This window comes from Abramis brama, assembly GCF_963993115.1.
Source record: "Abramis brama genome assembly, chromosome: 14".
Taxonomy (NCBI): Eukaryota; Metazoa; Chordata; class Actinopteri; order Cypriniformes; family Leuciscidae; genus Abramis; species Abramis brama.
The window spans coordinates 32,053,775-32,076,336 of NC_139976.1; the positions used below are offsets into that span (position 1 = coordinate 32,053,775).

A 22,562-nucleotide genomic window follows, 5' to 3' on the forward strand; every position below is an offset into this window, starting at 1 on the left:
GTAATATTGTGAAATATTATTACAATGTAAAATAACTTTTCTATTTTAATATGTTTTATAATGTAATTTATTCCTGTGATGGTAAAGCTGAATTTTCAGAATCTTTCAGAAATAATTTTACTAATATTTTATTAATTTCTAATAGTTTTACTTAATATTCCACAGGTTCTTAAATTAAGTTGTAGCTCAACAAAACTGACCAGAGCATCTGGAAAATGAGACTTGGTGCTTCATTAAGCATAGAAATGTGTCACATATACTGCCATTGCCTGAAATCACCCAATTTAGACATTCATTAAATTCTTTCCTTTTGTCTTCGGAAGAACAGAACAGAAGAGAACTGAGGTAGAGTAAATGATGACAGAATATTTACATTTTTGGATGAACTTTTCCTTTTAAAGATTGTTGTTAGGCACAACGTACAGTGGAGTGACTACATTCACAATACAACTCGTGTGTCTAACTGCTTTTCAACAAAAATCCAATATATCATTTTCACTTTATTTTGACCTGTAAAGTGCTGTCATCTCCTCTTAAAATTGGTTTGCTAAGCTGTAACAGGCACACAAAAAAAATCAAGTGAGCCTATTTATTGTTACTGGATATACACAACTGCACACTGTACATACAACGCTGTAGTACCGCATTTATTCTATTACCGCAGTAGTAGTATTTTGAGGCTTGAGTACCGCAGAACTGTTGCACTGCAGTATCTTGCAGCACTGATTGCAGTTTGTCCTTCAGCAGAAATAATTACACATGCAACATGATTCTAACCTATTTTCTACCACTGCATGAGGCTGCCAAAGCAATGTGGTTTTCTTTACCTTTTGAAAGAAGTCCTCACCTCCGTTGACTCGCCCCTCCGTGGCAGCTGCGGAGAAGAATGGGACATTTCAGAAAAAGCGTAACATCAGGAATCACTTATGTTGGCGTATTAACAAAATCAGCAATTCATATCAACACATTCTTCCACATGGCTTTGGGTGGAAAAATGTCTGCGCAATTTAGGCAGGGCGGGGGTCATTTTCCTGTCCATTTGCAGCAAGTCACCTCTGTAGAAAAATCAATGCATTACTACTTTCTGCAGGATTGTAATAAACTTTGTGATGCATAATACTACATTTAGAAGGTTTAAATGAAGTGTATCTTTTAAATGTAGATGTAAAGCTTTGGGTTCTGTTTTCAAACCCCATCTAGGACTTCCTATTGCTTATCTTGTAGAGTCGTAGACTATAGCAATGGCAAAGCCACGGATTAGATTGCCCAAAGACACACACACACCGATCAAAATGCATGCACTGAGTAAGTTGTTTTGTATAAAAGCGTCCGCTGAATGTAGACATGTAAATGTAATCCACATGAGTCAAGGAATCTGACATACTTGTTCAGTTTGAGAAGTTTGCCAAGAGCATTTGATTTAAATTAAACAATAAAATACAGACTTGTTCATCAGCAAATTTGGATGTTGTTTAAAGACATTGAAACCACAAAATGCAGCAGTTGACAGACTTCTAGAACTTTTTCAGTTCATATTTCTCTGGATCAGGAACATGACCTACATTGTGAGATGCAGGCATGGTCTTGTTGGGCCAAGCTTTAAAATGTGCGTCTACTGTAATCCAGACAAATGCGACGTGTTTATTTATATCCAATGAATTACAGGGGAGTTTTTTCAGAGCCGATTGACTGAAAATTGCTCAAACCACAGGCACCGGCTGAATCAGCCCTGCTTTACCGCTAAGACATATCCAGAGGCAATGGAGGAAGCTCTGGAAGCTGAGAACAAACTGAACTCTACAGAGTTAACTACGTTCAGAGAGAAAACAAAATTACTAATTTTTCTGTGATTGGCCAAGAAAACAAAGCAAAACAGAATCTAATGGATTTATGAGACTGTGGAAAGGCCTCAGGAAACTATTCATAAACACCATAACCTTCTCAAAAATTATGAACAGACTTTGACCATTTTACTCCATGTTGCTCAAAACATTTGATGTGTGGCCACCATGTGCCAATAACAAGGGTGGTCTCAGCCTCACACTCCTGGCTGCCCACAGCTTTTGACGCATATTGCACACAACACTGGAAAACACTTGTGGAAATCACAAGGTTCAATCAGATTGCTATATTGCTAGTTGGTTTTTATCACAAAATCATGTTTAAGACAGTGATACATCAACATTTTTGGCAGGAAAAAATTCTGTTTCAGACAAAAAAAAATATGTGACCAGAGCAGAGATGTTTAATTAGTCGTGTCAGTGTCTATTCCGTGCACACAGCATGTATAATCTACAATATGTCAACAGGTAAACATGTCAGCAATGTGGGCGGATTTCACCTTGACCAAAAATGTATGTGTGCAATTTGTTTGGTTGAAATATCGAGAGGTACAAACATAGAACTCGACATACGACTGGTTTAATTTATCACCTGAGAACATGACACCCTGAACAACATAAAGAGTTCAATTACCCAATATAAGCGGAAAGCGAGCATGCATTTAAAATGCCCTCCCTTCCACCCGGTGTTTATACCAGTGTTGTCGCAAGTTTATATACCGGTGTGAAAATGTCCTCGCCGTGACATCCCTACAACAAAGGTTTAGCAATGCTGAGTGTACCGAAATCAAAATAAGCATTTCAACTTTACAATAGTCATTCATAAACATTGCTGAAACATTGCTAATAGGATGAACATCATTGGAAGCCATTGTAAAATAGACAATAATTGCACACCTGTGACAACTTGGGGTGTAAATCGGATGGTTCACCATTATACGATATGATATCGACTCTCATAGCCAACAATAAGTTATTTGCCGATACCTCAAAAAATTCAGTGATACGATTACGATCCAATTCGATTTAGCATTTTTTCAATAGATAACCAAACACATAATTTCTACATTACTACGCAAAAAATACAACTATTTAGTATTTACTGAATACTGGTGTCTTTTATTCTGTTACTGTCATTACCATTTTATAAAACCAATAAGCCACGCAATGCAAATGCATTACAGTGATTTTACCGCAAAAAAACTTGGTTTCAGGCACTTCTTGTGGATTATTGTAGCTTGCCCACAGAAAGGTATTAACTTATTTTTCATTATAACTACACTTGGGAGGTCAAGCAACTGCTCTTCGCTGTTCTTCACGCCAACTTCTGTATAATAGCTTCAAAGACAGATAGGCCTATCTTTTTGCAATTGACATTATTTTTACTTGGCACTTAGTGTCTTATTGCTTTGCGCAATGTGCCAACATAAGCCATAGCATTATGGAACACAAGAATAAATCAACAAAATGCTCAGCTCCACAGACAAATGTCAAGACTTTGTCCGTCAACACATACAGCGAATAAAAACATATCTATGAATTGCTGGCACAGGTAAAACATTCACTCTTTTCCAAGATGGGCTGTGTTCAGGGAATGGATTCCCAAAGCAGATTAGTGACCCAAATGTCTTCTTTGTGACTATATTTCTTCCCTTTAAAGCGAAGTGCAAAGTTAAAGAATATAGCACTGCCAACATCCTCTCATTCAAGGTTAGTGGTTAACCTCACTGTAAGTAAAGAAGGCCACCAGGTTATTGAGTCTGGATAGGCTACACCGGCAAGAGAGGAGGCTTTTATAAATGGCTTTCTACATTAAAGAGAACATATTCAGCATAATATCTCACACCAACATGGGAAAGTTAAATAGCACTGATCTTGGATGATTTCCTTAACTTATATCAGCCTATATTAGGGTGTATTACAATACCTGGCAATGCATCTGATCTAATACAGAGAAATTGTACAAAAGGACTGGGAACTGTGTGTGTGGGGACACAAGAGGACTGAGTCCAGAAAGTAAATTGGGGGGACAGAGTTCCAGTTCAAAATATAGAGGATTACCATCTTTCCATCTTCCATCTCCACATAATAGCCTCCAAACGCTATGCAAATTTCATAAATATGGTGGGATTTTCTGCATTTTAAATTTAAAAATATAAAATATATTTCCCCAGTAAATCTTGGCCATTTTCACCACTGTATATAAATGACTTCACCACTTTTACTTATATAAATTACTTTAGCGCTTTAACTTATTGTCATATTGGTTTTGTATTCATGGGATGAATCTGAAATCGTAGAGACCCTACAACAATATTTTGATTCAGTGTATTTTTTTATATGCTCTGATATTAAAATTCTGGTCAATACGAAAAGCCAATAATTATTTGTATGTTAGGGCTGATAACCAATAAATGGCCAATACTACAATTCTATACTATTTTCTCAACATAAATTAAAAAACCCTAAAATAGTTTTAAATACTACAAGTAAAATTAGGAATCACAACATTATAATGTACACAATGAAAAATGTATATTCACTTTGAGATTTGCTAAAGATTACATTTAACAGAAATAGCGTTTTTTATTTTTATTTATTGTTTTTTACAAAAGTGTGAGCGATAGATGACATCTAAATGTATCAATAGAGGAAATGCACAACTAAATATATGATACCAGGCGATATGCTAAATAAAATAAAATCTCTAATATCAGCTGATATGGAATCCATGTTTAAAAACTTAGCAGTAAATGAGAGAGAGAGAGAGAGAGAGAGAGAGAGACAATAGTTAGTGGTTGTTTACAAGATCCTCTTTGTTGTCTGAGCTTAAACATTGTACTTCAGAGTCATTAAGACACTTTGAATGACAGGATTCATAAATACATTGAAATAAATAAAACATATAGATACTTAAAGTGCCCCTATTATACTATTTTAAAGTTTCCTAATGTTGTTTTTTGAGTCTCCTACAACAGGTTTACATGCATCAAAAATCAAAAAACGGTTTAATTTCCTCATAATATACATTTGCACATCACCACATTTTCAATGGCCCTGTCCCAAATGGCACCCTAAGCACTCGTGGTCTTCATACGAGTCCGCACTTTTGTGACGTAATGCCGCTTTGACTGTCGGGAAGAAGCTGCTGCGGAGTCCGCATCAGTGCGGGCTCTGCAAAAGTGCGCATCGAGGGCACATCGACCGCAAAGGGGGCGCTCGCGAGCACCCTTCTGAGGCCTAAAATGACAAATGGGACACCCTACGGTCTCACAGACTTAACGGACACACGCGTGCACGTGGCAGCCATTGTAAGTCCACAAGACCGAAAGTGCATATGAAGTGTGCCATTTGGGACAGGACCAAAGATTCTAAAACGACTCGTCAGATGAATCAATCTCTCTAAATCCCGCCTTTCCACAAGCTACTCTACACTGATTGGCCAGACAGCTCAGTCTGTTGTGATTGGTTTACCGTGTACAGCGCGCACGTCGAAAACAAAAACGCCCATTGCCGTCAGCTGTCCTGAGGCTTCCTACACCGTAAACTAAAGACAGTAACGAACAATGACATCGATTTGACCATATCAATGCGAGCGCGAGTCCGATGATGAAACACTGGAAGAACTAGTTATTCAACCCGAACCTCCATCGCAAGGACGACTAGAGCAGGACTCAGTGTTTCTCAGTGATACACTACTCAGTTTGAGGTACATTATGAGATGTTGCAACTGTAATTCCTCACCATCAGCATTAACAAGTGCATGTCCATCAACAAACCGATTATTTTACTTGTATTAATTTATTTACCAAGTATTTTTGTAATATATTGCAGTGAACACATGGAAACTGTATCAATAACAGTGCATGTATACGATGTATACATTAGCCGAGCTCTAGCGTGAATGACTGATGTGAATGACTGATGTAACATAAACGTTGGTAAAACAAATCTTGCTCCATGCTTAATCTTTCCTCAAAGTAGTAAGAATGACAGACAATCTGCATTAATACACAGTTATAGGTAATAGTGGCCCACAAACTGATTAGCAGAAGTGTTTAAGTAAGACAGTGATAATGTGAGTTAGCCAGTTAGCAGGAGACCTACACAATATAAAACTCAAAACTAAGTATTTTGAACACCATCTTTCAAAACCTTGAAAAACAATTCATTTAATTGACTCAGAGTCGACTCTTACTTTTGAAAGACAATAACTTTATATACGATGCACTTTCAGATTTAAAACTTTGCAGGATGTTTTCATTCACTTATAGCGATGTTACACACTACATGAAAGGTCATTTTCAAAAATCCATAATAGGGGCCCTTTAAATCAGATCAAAATAAATAAGTAAATGAATAAATCAAGATAGAAACCTTAACCATATGTACAAACATGGTCTAATTCTTTTCTACACAACTGGCTCAACTCAGGTAAGTATGCACGAATGGACTTCTTTATGACAAAGATGCTTAGATCATTATTGAATGGAGAAATACTGTGGTTTAATCCCGCCCTGTCATAACTGTTAACACTGTGACATATTATTAGTACTCCTGACCTTAAAGCAGTGGAATCTTAATGGTCAAGACTCTGGCCTGCTAACACAAGGGTTATAAGTTCAATTACAGATGGGAGTTACCCATGAACTGAGAATTAATGAGATCTCATTCAGTTGCTTCAGAGGGATTGTATCTTTTACTTGTGCACTTTAACTTGCTTATGATGGAAAACGTAAATGTCATTATGCTGGTTCAATGAACCTCTGCGGGAACAATGGCCTGCTGTCGCCTGGAAACCACCAAACAATCGCACAGATGTGTGATGCTGCCGCGTCCAAGGCTCCAACTGGATTTGCTGACCTCATAATTGTTGGCTACAATATCATGAACTTTCAAATTGATGTCATGGAAATGTTGCACAATGCAAACAGCAGAATACTGATGGTTTGGTTGTTTTTGAATGCATAAACAGTGGCAAGTTAAATGCATCACAAATTACAAACATTTTAAAGCCTCTATAGAGACCACACTACATTGCATTAGGGACCATGAGACATTTAAGTCACAACACTATGATGTAATTTGCTCAATAACATTTCATATCAAGCAATGCACAGATGACTAGACAATGAAATCATTCTGCTCTTCGCAGATGCAGGAGCAAATATCAGATCCAGCAATTGCTTCATCAAATGAAATAAACAACACTGGATCTATGATTTATTTATTTTTTCCAAAAATGCTTTTAAAAAGGAATTTAAAAAACAATGATAATTAAATACACCTCTTCGATGATGAACAAAATCCACTTTAATATGTTTGTGCAGCTTAAAATGTTGACATAGCATTTTATTGTTTTTCTTAAAGACCCCCTGTGGTGAAAATCAATGTTTTTAATATGTTTTAAGACAAACCATGAGCAAACTTATCAGTCAACAACATTGCTGAGTATTTTCTGCAGTGTACCAAATAAAAAGTTTAAAACCGCCCCTGTTTCCTACCATCACAAACATGTAACCAATCCCGTCAACGTACGGGGCGTTGCTTTTCCAATCATGCTGTACCTGTGGTGTTTGCCTGCAGCAAATGTTTTCTTGCTCTGTGGGTATTTTAACACAGTGAGCACAAGAACCACTTTAAAGGGTTAGTTCACCCAAAAATGAACATTATCCCATAATTTACTCACCCTCAACCCATCCTAGGTGCATATGACTTTCTTCTTTCAGCCAAACACACATTTAGAGTTACATAAAAAAATATCCTGGCTCTTCCAAGCTTTATAATAAGCGTGAGTAGAGCCTGAGATTTTGAAGCCCAAAAAAGTGCATCCATCCATCATAAAAGTAATCCATACTAGATTTGCATATGGCCTTTACTGGAAGCCAGTGATTATAGTTCATAAAGTTATAAATATGGATATTTTTCTTACAAAAATGCATAATTTCACTTAAGAAGGCCTTTATTAACCCCCTGGAGCCGTATGGATCACTTTTATGATGGATGGACACATTTTTTTGGACTTCAAAATCTAAGGTACTATTCACTCCCATTATAGAACTTGGAAGAGCCAGAATATTTTTTTAAATAAGTCTGATTGTGTTTGGCTGAAAGAAGAAAGCCATAGCCTATACCTAGGAAGGCTTTTAATTGTTGGGTGAACTAACCCTTTAAATCGGGTACATATAGCAATATAGTGGGGGAATTATGTATATGATGTAAATTACAATGGTATGATGAACTATATGCTTTTGTCCACTGACTTTCTATGATGTTCAAAGCATTTCTAAGGATGCTGATTTTTAAAAGGCAGCTGTGACTTTGAGACGAGAAACGGAAACATGGTTTGTTAGCAACACATTTTTTAGCTGTTTGATAACGTATTCAAGCCAAAGGCCGATCATATTAATTACTGTAAGAGAGCGATATATAATTAAAACGCATTCTGATACATCGACTTGTAGACAACCCTGTATAACTCGCTCTTCCTTTTCTTCTTCTGAATCAGTTCCAGGTTAAAACAAATATGGCTGAATTAAACCAATATTTCCACTTGCTTTGTGTAGGCGTTTACTACAGCTGATCGAGTGAATCAGGTAGTCCGAGTTTGTGTGACTGAGTGGAGGCGGGGCTAATTTGTATATTCATGAATTTCACTTATACTTGGTGAGTTCCACTTTGCTTTTAGATTTACACTCAAAAACATCCCTAAACAATTCCCCTCGGGGAAATCCCTGGCACCCTGGAAGAAAACAAAATTAGAGGTATTTCGCATTTCATGGAAAGAGAGTTCAATTGCATACAGAGAGGCCTTAAAAGCTGATAGATCTGCTTATTTTTCAAACCTATTAGAAGAAAGTAAACAAAACCCTAGGTATTTATTTGAAATAGTGGCTAAACTAACGAAAAATAAATCCTCAACCCCAGACGTTTCCAAGCAACACAGCAGTAATGACTTTATGAACTTCTTTACTAACAAGATTGATAATATCAGGGAGAAAATTATAACTATGCAACCATCTACTACAGTATCGCATCAAGCAGTGCACTGTAGTCTCCTTGAATAAAAATTTGATTCACTCGTTGCTATAGGAGAGGAAGAATTTACTAAACTCGTTAAATCATCTAAATCGACAACATGTATATTAGACCTTATACCGACTAAGCTACTGAAAGAGATGCTTCCAGAGGTCACAGATCTTCTTCTTAATATCATTAATTCATCTCTGTCACTAGGATATGTACCGAAAACTTTTAAGATGGCTATGATTAAACCGCTTGTTAAAAAAAACGCAACTTGATCCTACAGAATTATTCAATTATAGGCCGATCTCGAATCTACCTTTTCTGTCAAAGATACTAGAAAAGGCAGTATCCTCACAACTATGTTCCTTTTTAGAAAGAAATGATATCTGCGAGGATTTCCAGTCAGGATTTAGACCGTACCATAGTACTGAGACAGCTCTCATTAGAGTCACAAATGATTTGCTCTTATCATCTGATCGTGGTTGTATCTTAGTGCTGCATTTGACACTATCGACCACAGCATTCTTTTAAATAGACTCGAAAATTATGTTGGCATTAGTGGAATTGCATTAGCATGGTTTAAAGGTCCCGTATTATGCCCCTTTTCACAAGATGTAAAATAAGTCTCTGATGTCCCCAGAGTGTGTATGTGAAGTTTCAGCTCAAAATACCCAACAGATCATTTTTTACAGCATGTTTAAGTTGTAATTTTTTGGGGCTCAGAAAAACGCGCTGTTTTAGTGTGTGCCCTTTAAATGCAAATAAGCTGCTGCTGGACGACCCAGGGGGCGGAGCTTCATGAGCTCGCGCTCAGCCTCTCAGGACAATTTCATCTCACGGAATGATGATAATATCCAAAACTCTCAGTAACGGTGTTCATTTCGAGTCGGACAATAATGCCTACAGAGTCAGAGTGCTGTATAGAGATGGAACAGGTATAGTTTAGTAGTTTAATTACGGTTATTATAACGTATTTGTCATCTGCCTGTATGTATCCATTATTTATTAATAGCCTACAAGTCCGCTGTTTTGGACCAGGTCCGAATGATGATCAAACATTCATAACATATTCATAACAGATCATAACATATAACTTACTGATGAGTTTAATAAAGTTTATTGTACATCACACAAAAGATGAAGCGTCAGTTTTACTTCAGAAAATCACCGTAAGAGCTGAGTAAACACAGTAAGTTATAAGAAGTGCGCAAGTACATAAACGAATTTCGGTAGAGTTGAGGGAGCATTTCTGTGGGCGGAGGTTAGTCAAAAAACTGTTCTACTGACGTCATTAAAGAAGGAAGTAGAGGGATGTAGTCCAAACGGGCCGTTCGATGTAGGCGACTTCTGTTAAAATATCTCGCTTGGCATTTAACTTTGAGCTTTATAATTTTACAGATATTATTTATACTCCAACAACAACATTACACACTAACTAAAGTTTGAAATATGGGATCACGAAGAACGGGACCTTTAAATCATACTTATCTGACCGTTATCAGTTTGCAGCAGTAATGAAGAGATGTCTTATCGATCACAAGTTCAGTATGGCGTACCACAAGGATTGAACGTTGCTGTTCACTCTGTACATGCTACCCTTAGATGATATCATTAGGAAGCATGGCATTAGTTTTCACTGTTATGCCGATGATACTCAGCTCTATATTTCTTCACGCCCAGACGAAACTTACCAATTCACAAAATTAACGGAATGCATAGCTCATATAAAAAATTAGATGACTAGTAATTTCCTACTACTTAACTCTGAAAAAAACAGAGATTCTAATTACTGGACAAAAAACTTCCTCACGTAATAACCAAGAATACTGTCTAACACTTGATGGCTGCTCTGTTAAGTCTTCGTCATCGGTTAGGAACCTGGGTGTGCTCTTTGATACCAATCTTTCATTTGAAAGTCACATGTCTATTATCTGTAAAACCGCATTTTTCCATCTTAAAAATATATCTAAATTACGTCATATGCTCTCATTGACAAATGCGGAACAATTAGTTCATGCGTTCATGACCTCAAGGCTAGATTATTGTAATGCTCTACTGGGTGGTTGCCCTGCACGCTTAATAAACAAACTACAGCTAGTTCAAAACGCAGCAGCTCTAGTTCTTACCAGAACCAGGAAGTATGACCATATTAGCCCAGTTCTGTCAACACTGCATTGGCTGCCTATTAAACATCGCATAAATTTTAAAATATTGCTGATTACTTACAAAGCACTAAATGGTTTAGCTCCGCAGTACTTGAGCGAGCTCTTAACGCATTATAGTCCTTCACATCTATTGCGATCTCAAAATTCTGGCCAGTTAATAATACCTAGAATATCAAAATCGACTGCTGGCGGTAGATCCTTCTCCTATTTAGCACCAAAACTTTGGAACAGTCTTCCTACCACTGTCCGGGAAGCAGACACACTCTGTTAGTTCAAAGCCAGATTAAACACACATCTCTTTGACCTAGCATTCACATAACACATTATAGACTTCTACAATTCAATGTTAGGCTGCATAGATTAGGTCAGCCGGAACCGGGAACACTTCCCATAAATCCTGATGTACTCATTACATCATAAGAAGAATGGCATCTACGCTAATTTTAGTGTCTTTGTTTATCCCAAGGTTTTCCCGCAGCCTGCCGGATCCAGGCCGTATCCAGATCTGACGAAGGACCTTCGCCTGGACCTGATGACAATGCACCCCGAAGTGACAAAATAAAATAAAATTCTGTATCAAAATTTATAAGGAAAGACCAGTACTTTGTTTAGGCTTGGTTTGTAGGGAATTACAAACCTGCGCACATATTCAAATGCACATAACTATAGAACCAGTTCTTAATGCGCATGTGAACGCCATCAGCGTTTATCACAGGTTCGCGTTTAAAGTCTGTGTAGAGAGAATGGTGTCGTCTTAGCGGCCCCTAATTTAATAACAAATGATCGTTGCGACGGAAGCGAATCAATCAAAAATAACTTTAGCTGAAAAATAACTTTATTAAAGAACCGCTATAAAGCCAAAACAATCTCTGTTACCATAAATTATACGTTTATCTCTGTAAAGCTGCTTTGAAACAATCTACATTGTTAAAAGCGCTATATAAATGAGGATGACTTGACTATTTTCAAGTGAGTTCCATCTTGTCTAGTGGGCGAGGGAAGTTTGACCGAAGGAGCGAATCAACTCTGATGTACACTTCAAGCAGCTCTATATCCCACAATTCAACTTGATTGTGAAGTCACAGCAGATTGCGCTTAAATGTGCAATAGGTCATCTGGGAAATGCTAACTTTAGCCTGGTAGCATTGAAAGCATACGATCCCTTCCTCCCTGCAAATCGCCGTCCAAAGCCACGCCTCCTCCAAAACACATGAACACACACAGACCAGAAGCGAGACGACCAGAGACAACGTTATTGGATTACATCATGTATCATTCACCGGTGAGAAAACTTTACAATACAGAGAGTAACAGTAATATAATAACGAATGCAAACAACTGTTTGCCTGCCATTCTCGCTCTGTCTGCACAGCATACGTGAACGCTGATGACGTATGATGTCTGCGTGAACAGGCTGCGCAGTGGTGTGCAAACAGGGAACACATGCTATCATTCCATTTGGACCGAATGCAATGACTGAACAAATTCTATGCTCCTAGTACGCCTCCTACAGACGATATATATTTATAAAAATACATTGCTATCAGGATATGAGGAGACTTTCAACCAGCATAACAAAAAAAAAAATTCTGTAGAAAATCACCTATTGAAAAATAAACGTTTAGAATTTCGTTCTGCATGCTCATGAGCAAAACACATTGAATCAAACCTATTATTGAAAATAGAATAAACATTTCCCAAAAATGTATGAAAAAAACCCAACATGAGTTCACTACAAAGATTACCCTTTCATGAACTTGGCAGGCACATAAGTTTTAAACTAGATTTTTAAAGGATATCTCCTTTCATCATCTCGGATATCCTTTGTCTCTGACCCTTGAAGAGAGTAAACGGAAACCATTAAAAATGATAAACAAAGCTTGCAGTTTGTCTGCAGATTGTGGCACATCGTTCACATGTCCCAGCCGAGCGTGAGTCAGTCTAGAAGAATGCACGCTTTCTCCAGATTATCTGTGGATGGAGGGTACACACCAGCAACATACGCATTATCCGCCAAAAGCTGGACTCAACAGCAAATTGAGAAACCATTATCAGCAGCTGCCTTTCTTGGCTCTGTTTACTGGGATAAATATGCGTCAATGGCCGTGTTCAATTTAAGAGTCTCCCATTTAAAAGTTGACATAATGTAGATTGTATGCTCAAGGCACATATAATTAATAATTTAAGTTTAAAATGCACGTTCCAAAATGTAATATTTGTATTCATGTCACATGCAGTTTTGAAAAATATACATACAATTAAAGAAAATGTTGATTGTAAAGTCAGCATGAAATGGAAATTCACCTCTTTTTTTTTTTAAATGCATGTTATAGATCCTATTTGTGAACAATTCATCCAAGCATGTGTCTTTTTTGACCCCTAATTTTTAATAAAAATGTTATAACTCTGAATCAAAACCTGCTAAGGGCTAGTAATGGAACAACAGTTTTAAAAAGTAACTATTATTTACAAAAGGTTTAAATAAAAACATATTATAAGAGTTATAAGAGACAATAATAAAAAGAGTTCATCAAAACCACTCGTTTCCTGGTAAAAATTAACTAAGATATTCAAAAGTCAATGAATTTTGACAGCTGAATGTAATATTTTTGACAAGACAAACGTTAATGTTAGTCTCTGAGTAACATAATTTATTTAAGCCACACAATAAACTTCATTCCGTAAAATAAGTATAATGAACTACGCAAAAAACATTTCGAATGTCTCCATGATGTTTTATAATTACCCAAAAAATCAAACATAGTTCATCCCTCACACACATTATCATGTCCGTCAAAAACTTATGCTGGCTGTCGCTTGGAATATTAGAACTAAAAATATCGACATAACACACTCATGGGCATCGGTCACTTCACTGAATACTTGACGGCTATGAAATAAATAATTAATACCTTACTATAAATCTGTTTTCAAATCTACATCATTTTAATATCACAACATTGATGTCTGTCAAAAAATAACGTGCACAATACACAGCAGTATTTATGAGAAGGGGTCCAGGGAGTCCCGCATTACCTGGAAAACCCACACTGCCAGATGTTTCGAATGTGTCATCATGTTCTGAGAAGATGGAGAAAATGGCGGACAGAGAGGCTTCAACGTTGTCTGTCAGAGACAATAACGTACAAAATACATACATTTGTTCTTCACTCTGTGAAATTGAATCAGAATGATCAGGGAACTAAGTGAAATACTTCACACTGCATGCTAAAGAGAATAAACACCAATCCAGCTGAAAAACTTTGCCGGGTTAGTGAACATCGTTCAACATGTGTTGGTTTTGACGGATATTTTTATGCACAAACTGCGCATTCTGATTTCGGACATTCCTGATTTATATATTTTCAAAGATTTTCTATTCTTGACTGATCTTTTTTCCATAATTTTGGCAAGAGATAAACTGTAAAGGAGTGTTCTTGAGATGAATCCCTGTCATGTCCAATTAGACTCTCATTTGCTGATGTAATATATATTATAAATTGACAGGTGATTTTTTATAAAATGTAGCTTGAATACTACCTTATCAGTTGTCTAAAAGATGAAGGCGATTATCAAAGTTTGATAAACTGTTTTTTAATCTTTCCTATATATATATACAGTATATATATATATATATATATATATATATATTAACATTTAATTACCCCTTAGTAGATTTTGACTTCTTTTTTTGTGAACAATTGTTTAGTAGATTTTGACTTCCGATATCTTCCAGAGAAATGACAGACTTTTCTCTGGTGACATATGCAGGACTTGAACAAACTCCGCCCCTTTCTTACAATCGACTGCAGGCTTGCATTCAAATCTGCCATCATCCAATCAACAACTGTTGGATCAAACCAAGTCCCACCAACCTAATTTTTTTTTTTCACTTGTATGTACGTCAAAATATTGAAGGAAACGGTCTGTCGGTAATTCCGTTACATCGCAACTTTCATGTCAAGTGGCATAATCATTACTTTCAAAAATATTTTCAAGGTATTTTTTAATAATTACATTTTCTTGGAGTTATTCTATTTGATGTTTGATAATCTAAATTTCGCATGATTTCATAAAACTTTAAAATATCTATCTAAAAAAAAACCTGCAGTACTATTCTATAACTTTATAGTACTACAGGTTTTAAGAATTATTTTAAAAGACCTTTTTTCTACATTTTGATCTCACAATGACCTACACCTATATATACATATATATATATATATATATATATATATATATATATATATATAAAATATGCATTTTACTTCAGAAATGAAAACATTTCATTGAAGAGTTGTATCAGGCTATAGTTGTATTAGGCTATATTGCATGTTTAATATATTTCTGAACAATTTCCAGAAAAAAAAAGGCCGCCACGTCATTGACCCTTAGAGCAAAGTTCCCACATATGCAGGACGCTTAAATGCTGCTTTAAGCTGCCATCTGGGAAGCAACAGCCAGGCATGCACCAATTAAAAAAATAATTCATCCTGTAATCCTTATGCCTTAAACTATGCATAATGTAGTGTATTTAAGTGCAATAGGTGTGTTAAGTGAATAAAGAAATGCCAGCAACATTACTCATTCTGCCAGGAAACTCTTGGGTGGATTCTACCCAGTCGTTTTAAATGAACTGAGAGGTTCACCTAAACACAAACTATGAAATGTAATTACAGATTATTTTTGTATATAATGCCAATGCCAGTGGCACAAAATGTTTCTTCAACATAAATGACAGTAAGACATGCCTATAAACAACGCGTGACAATGTCATATCCAAGATGTAACACATTTACAGGTTTGATTGCTTTGAAAAACAACCATTTCGTTTTCGACTCAAATGAGTTGAGTTAGTAGCTGTAGTGTAATGGCTCGTTCTTTTCCTTGTCATAACAAAGTCTCTGGTCCGCGCCAGCATTTTTTAAAAACAGAGACTCTCCAACAGCTGCAGTGAATTATGTGCTGCGAGCGCTGGGACTCTTCCGCCCACCACCTCTCAAGGGTCCCTCAGACCCGAACAACACAAGCCAGGGTTTCCTGAATGGTCCCAATATACTTGATTCTACCAACCTTTACAGACGTATTTCCATTCTTTCCTACATTTATTGGCCTTTTGCATTGTATTACATTTGCTACGTGCCAACTGAGTTGCTAGGCTTTGTCTGTCCGACGTGCTTAAAACGCCATACTGCTATGAACTCAAAAACGAGGTCACAGCGATTCACCTCAGCAGTAGTTCTTGGGGAGAATGCCACGTTTACCCTCTGAAAGCTTCAGGGAAAAGTGTTTCCCTAGGCCTCGATCCAGAGGACAGTTAGCCCCAAGCACATTCCACACCAAACTCACTTCCTGTCTCTATACTTTCATCCAACAGACAACAAAAAGATGAACTTTTTAACCAGGCCTCGGCCAAGCACGCGCACGCGCACAAACATACCCAGAACACAGATAGCCAAAGTACACTTTTAAAACACAAGCAGTTCCAGAATGTACTCTTTATATGTCCATAAATAGAAGGTCAGTTTTGTGTCTCAGTTTACTAGGAATATAGAGAGCGAGGATACTTAGTAAATAAATCATTGTCTTAGTAAACAGAAGTCTTTAAAATGGGAGAAATAACTCCAAAGCCAAACCACCTTTCTTTGGTGGAAGAAAGTTCACCTATTTTCCACATTATAAACACGCTATAAAAACTGAAGTGCTTTACAAAATCACCAGGCAGCAACAATGTATTATTTGGGATCAAACCCATCTGTGATGATAAGAGTTATGCTTATTAAACAAGCCATTTGATCCCTTCCTGTTTGGAATCTTAAACAGACTGCTAGTTCACTTCGGTGCCCGAGTCTGACCTACGGTGATCAAAGACGTTGAGATGTCATGTAAACTTGTTTGGGAATTTCTTTTGCAAGGGTACTTTTGCAAATCCCCAGCCAAGATTTGGGAAGAGAAAATGTTTCCATCTCATCTAAGACACGTAATGAAAAACAATCCGAGCTTTGGAAATTTGGAAAAACCCAAAGCCCTTGATGTAGACTGGACAGAGAGTACTACTCCTTAATTGTGCAAACACTATCTAGAAAGTAAAGAAATTGGAAAAATAAACAATTATCTAAAATCTACGCAATCATTGACTGCTAGACACTTAACTTGACCCATGAAGAGGGCTTTCAACATCACCACTGCATTCCTATAGTATATCCTGAACACTTTAGCCATGTTCACACAGCAGCAGAATACAATCGTCAGTCCTGTATTTGAGTCCTAATTCGGTTCTGTTCACACACAGTTCAGTTATTATAGCTATAATCAAACTCACACCCGTAAATTTTCAGGACATTTCACAACCACATTTTCTGAAAACCAGCACTGTGTGAACAAACTGGACTGGACTGTTGTCTGTCAAGCTGCTGTCAGTTAATGAAGATTGATGACTGATGAATTTGTGGCTCGATTGGACTCTTGTAACATCAAAAGTGATAACACTTTTCAGTTTTATGGATGTCACCATCTTTAATATTACTTTGGCTACAGCCGCCATGGTTACTGGTAAGAGAATTGTTCAACATGAACGATTACAGACAGTATTTGAGACGCCACTGTAAGTTGCTGCTTGAACGGGACATTTCGAGACTCACAATCCCAAAAACTAACATTGTGATCATAGCCTTTGACTGCTCCCAAATCTGAATCAATCCCAGTCGGTGTCCATGAGCCTTTTGCAATTTGGTCTCAGAGTAAATAAAGCAGGATATGTCACAAGAATCAGAGACTAATATCTTGATTCATAAAAAATAAATCAAATTCAGTTCAGTTGCAGAGCTACTATTTATCTGTTTACCAATGACTAATTTAGACAATGACCAATGATATTATTAACATTTATAGCTCTTTATACGAAAATCTAGTGGGTTACCATTATGTCTACTGCCTAGAGACTGTGTAAGGCAGAATCCTAACTTAATGCAACCTCATAAGTGACAGACTGAACACTATATTGGCAGCAAATGCTTCTCACATAAAGTAAACAAGAAACTTGATTCACAAGTGATTTCAGTAGAGTTTGGCATTAGCATGTTGATAAGATAACAATGTGATACTCTAATATGGAATGAGAACATCACATATTTTAGGAAGACGCAGCTCTTCCGCAATGTAGTTGTCTAATAAAGCTGGCATTTTGTACTACAACGATTGTACAATGCTCTTTGATGAATGCTTTGTCACTTAGTCACTTTGGATAAAAGCTTCTGCTAAATACATATATGTAATGTACATTGCACATACATTGCATATTGAATTTTCTCATTTCATCATTCAACAGAAAGTATCTCAGCAGTCAACATAATTACTACGAATGCACCGATATTGAAACTCTGACCAATACAATATTGGACAATAATTATTTTCATATTATAGTAAATTACTGATAAATGGAACAGATTAAAATTCAATAATATTTTGTCAGAATAAATAAAATGTAAAACACTAAAAACTAAAATCAATCGATTTAAATGCAAGTGCATTTGGGAATCACATAATTGTAATGTATGGTTTAAAAAATGAACATTCATTTTGATATCTGCTAAAGATTGCATTTAACAGTGCTATTAAAGGGGTCATGAATTTGTTGTAGAAAAAATGTATGTAAAAATACAGTTCATCCAAGCTTTCTTAATCTTAGGATCAAAAGGAAGGCGATGCAAAGACTGTTTTTTTGGAATAACAAGCTTTAGAAGGGAATCTAAATGTAAAAATTGGAGAAGCAAGCAAGCACGATTAAATATATCCTATATATATATATATATATATATATATATATATATAAAAAAAAAATATTGTTAGAATATATCATGCATTTCTATGGGAGCTTGTTTCCACCGCGGAAAAAAGAAAGAAAAGAAAAATAATTGCGATTCTGCAATTCTGACTTTTTTCCTCCAAATTGTGAGATATATAAATCGCAATTGCGAGTTATTAAGTCTGAATTGCGAGTTATAAACTTCCAGCAAGATTCCATACATTCCAAATAATTAAGATTAGCACTTTTTGGAACAGCTTTAGTGTTGGGAGCCTATGATGCATTGAAAGTCTGCCTACGTATAGGCAGCTGTACATTACATTTTTTGGGCGCTGATCTTCAGGCATAGAAGCATACATCATTTTGACACAGTATATTGCAGTGAACATAAGATTAAACAGAGACAGAGTCATCTATGGACGCATTCCTGCTCAACATAATCTACACACATAAAAAAATAATAATAATACACATCTGGAACAGTAAATAAATTCAGGCCTCCTTTGTGTGATTCATTCTAAAGAATTCCAGTTTGACAGTGTATTTCGTCCACTTGAGCCAGCTAAAATAGTTATAAAATGAAATGATTAATGGTTCTTCCCATCCAAGAGGCATAATAAGATTCATAAAAGCATTCTTGAATGTTGCTTAACTGCTCATTATATCTGATGGAGTAAGTGCTTTTGGAGCGCACACCTGTGATGCTAACATTTCTGAAAACATGCATAGATGAGCAGTTCACAGATTTTAAACATGAAGGTTGAACTTGGAACTCGATTAACAACCTTTGCGTCCTTCTTCAACGAAATGGCACTATATCTTGTAACAGCTGCCAATCCATTGACAAAGTGTGAGATAATCTGACATGCTAGGAAGTCAATTAAAAAAATTTCTCACAATAAAAGTGCTTTCTACTTCTATGGATTGCAATAGAATTGTTTTGGATAACACAAGGTCACTTAATGTTTGAACTTTAGTTTTATGATATATATTATCTAATTGAGTAATGCTAAGTTCCAATCATTTAGTTTGGCAAATAAGTCTCATAATTTACATGAGCTTCTCTGTGCATCTTCTAGAAGAATCCTAATCTTTAAAGGGTTAGTTCACCCAAAAATGAAAGCCTGTATTCAATCCGCTCATCATATAAAGCGATCGAGTCTCTTCCGACTAAAACCAACTCAATTCATATGGATTAGTTTTACGATCTCTTTATGAACTTTTTGAAGCAATTACAGCTGTCAACGGAGGGTCAGGGACAAAGACTTCATTTGTTTTCCGAAGATGAATCAAAGTCTTACGGGTTTGGAATGACATGAGGTTGAGTAATTAATGACTGAATTTTCATTTTTGGGTGCAGCAAGCAGGTTGATCAAATACACTGTAAAATCCTGTGAGGAGATGCTGAATGACCTCAGCAGGAAGGATTGCTGTGGTGAACTGAACCTAGAGACTCTGCGTGTGTAGGATGATGATGATGTCCCTTTCTGAACTCACTCAGAAGAACCATTAAACAACATGGAAAGCATGACCCGACATGGACAAAGCATTACAGAGACCATCAGAGCATTTTACCATCCTTACAGAGCCGTGGATGAGAAGCCCCTGACCATTTTTATAAACTGCTTGATTCATCCATCAATTGAAAAATTAAACAGTAAGAGATTAATGGAAAAAGTGGCATTCATGAATGTTTTGCGACTCTACTAATGCCAATACCATTTTTACTTTTTCTCAGTTCTGGATTCTACTGTTTTTCAGCCTATCATCTGAAAAAAAGCCACATGCTGTTTGAATCGTAAGCCAAAAAATGACAATTCATTGTCCAAAAATTACATTTAATTTCATCCTTGACTTTTATGAAGCAGTTAACCACATTTCCACTTCACAATTACTTTGACAAATTGGGGAAACAATTAAATCTAATGTCAAAGGCAAAGATGCTTTAACACTGCCCCCTATTGGTTGAGTTGTTCACTGCGCACACAGTTAATAGGCTACTAGATTTTTATCCTATATTTATATTATCTTAGTCCTCTCAGCAGTACCTACATAAAAATAGGGGTTTTACACTAAACTGACCTAAATATTCAGAATGCCTATCAGAAGAAATATATAGCCTATATATATATATATATATGTATATATATATATATGTATATATATATATATATATATATGTACCCCAACAATATTCAACAATGAAGTGGGAAAAGGTAGTTAAATTAATTCCAGGCATTAAGAAACAAGAAAAACTAAACAAATAATAATATGAAGCATCAATCCTTTGAATACGCATTAAAGACATAGTTTATATGTTATTATGTTTTCAAATATAGTTAATACTACAAACTTTCTTTGAAACAATTGGAAGCTCTCTGCAATTGAAAACTGACCGATGGAGCCTCACTAGTCAACTGGCTTTTTAAAGTCTGGGCATGGACTCTCTTTCATTAAACTAGCTATATTTAAACTTATGTTTCTGAAAACAAAATCGTCATGGAAGCGAGAATTATACACAGGAGATGAACAAAGGAGAAGAGGAAAATAACCGGCTCAGCTCTGCAGATGCTGGAGTCAATGCATTAGATTTTGCATTACTATTTGTAAGTGTTTGTTCAGTTAAACAAGACAATTATTAACAGCAATGATGCCTTCTTCTGAGTAGTAAACTTTGCAGAGTGTTTATTTCTTCCAAACTCTTTAAAAATTGGTGATTGTTGTCATGGACACAAGAGTTTTACCTAATAACATGATCTCCAGTTTTTTCCGGTCCACTCGAAACCTCTCCTCGGTCCACTCGGGGTCCGGAGGTGCTGTGGGTCCGCTGGAGTCATCCTCAGACACGGGCAGAGGGGAATCAGTGCTGCGCTCGCTGTTGGAGCCCGGATCAGACTGCTGTAAGTATCCGCTTAAGGGTTCACACTGAGCGGCCATGACTTTCACAGAGCACCGCTGACTCTCCGCAGCCGTCAGATCAGATTATTCCCGCGGAGAGTGAGCGCCAGTCATCGCGGCCACGGGCTCTGTGTGAGTTACACTGACCGGAGGAGTATAAAGTGAGGGAAGGCAAAAGTTGAGCGCCGCCCTTTGTTCAATATGAGCCAGAAGGGGGTCTGTGTGGGTAAAATGTTGCGAGCCGGTTCAGAGTCAGCTCAACTCAACCCATGATGCCCCAAAATGCTACACGTGTGCCCAAAATGCTGTCTGGGGAAGCAGTTCACGTTTTGAGACACATACAGTGTTTACAAACATTAACTTTAATATAATATAGACCTACATATATATATATATATATATATATATATATATATATATATATATATATATATATATATATATGGGCAACTGTCCAAAACAAATGAACAGACAGAAAACAATTTAAAATAGTGTCTTAATAATAAAAAAATAAAAAAAATAAAAACGAAATAAATCATATTGTTATCTTTATGTTTGTATTTTATTATTATTAACACTGGGGACGTTAAAAATAATATAAATATTATAATATAGTAAACAGAAGTTGTAAAATACAGTTTATATTTTAATAAGACAACTATGACAGCATTTAAGACCATATGAAATAAATATTGACTAAACATTTTACATGTATAAATGAATTAATATTAATTATTTATTCAATAATGTAATGTAAATAAAATAACCACGGTATATAAACAATAGAGTCTATTATAATAGAATAGAAATAATACAGTAAGTTTATTA

The 22,562-nt window shown here is 36.3% G+C and overlaps 1 protein-coding gene across 1 annotated transcript in view; it reads right to left on the reverse strand.

The window, feature by feature from the left end:
• Positions 1-21,876, reverse strand: part of bicc1 (BicC family RNA binding protein 1) — a 106,006-nt gene extending 84,130 nt beyond the window's left edge. The window contains exons 1-2 of the mRNA XM_084135696.1: positions 21,581-21,876; positions 828-874 (exon numbers count right to left, since the gene is read on the reverse strand). Of these exons, the coding sequence (XP_083991822.1) occupies positions 828-874; positions 21,581-21,773 (240 nt within the window). The 5' untranslated portion in view covers positions 21,774-21,876. The remainder of the gene's footprint in view (positions 1-827; positions 875-21,580) is intronic.
• Positions 21,877-22,562: the final 686 nt, after the last annotated feature.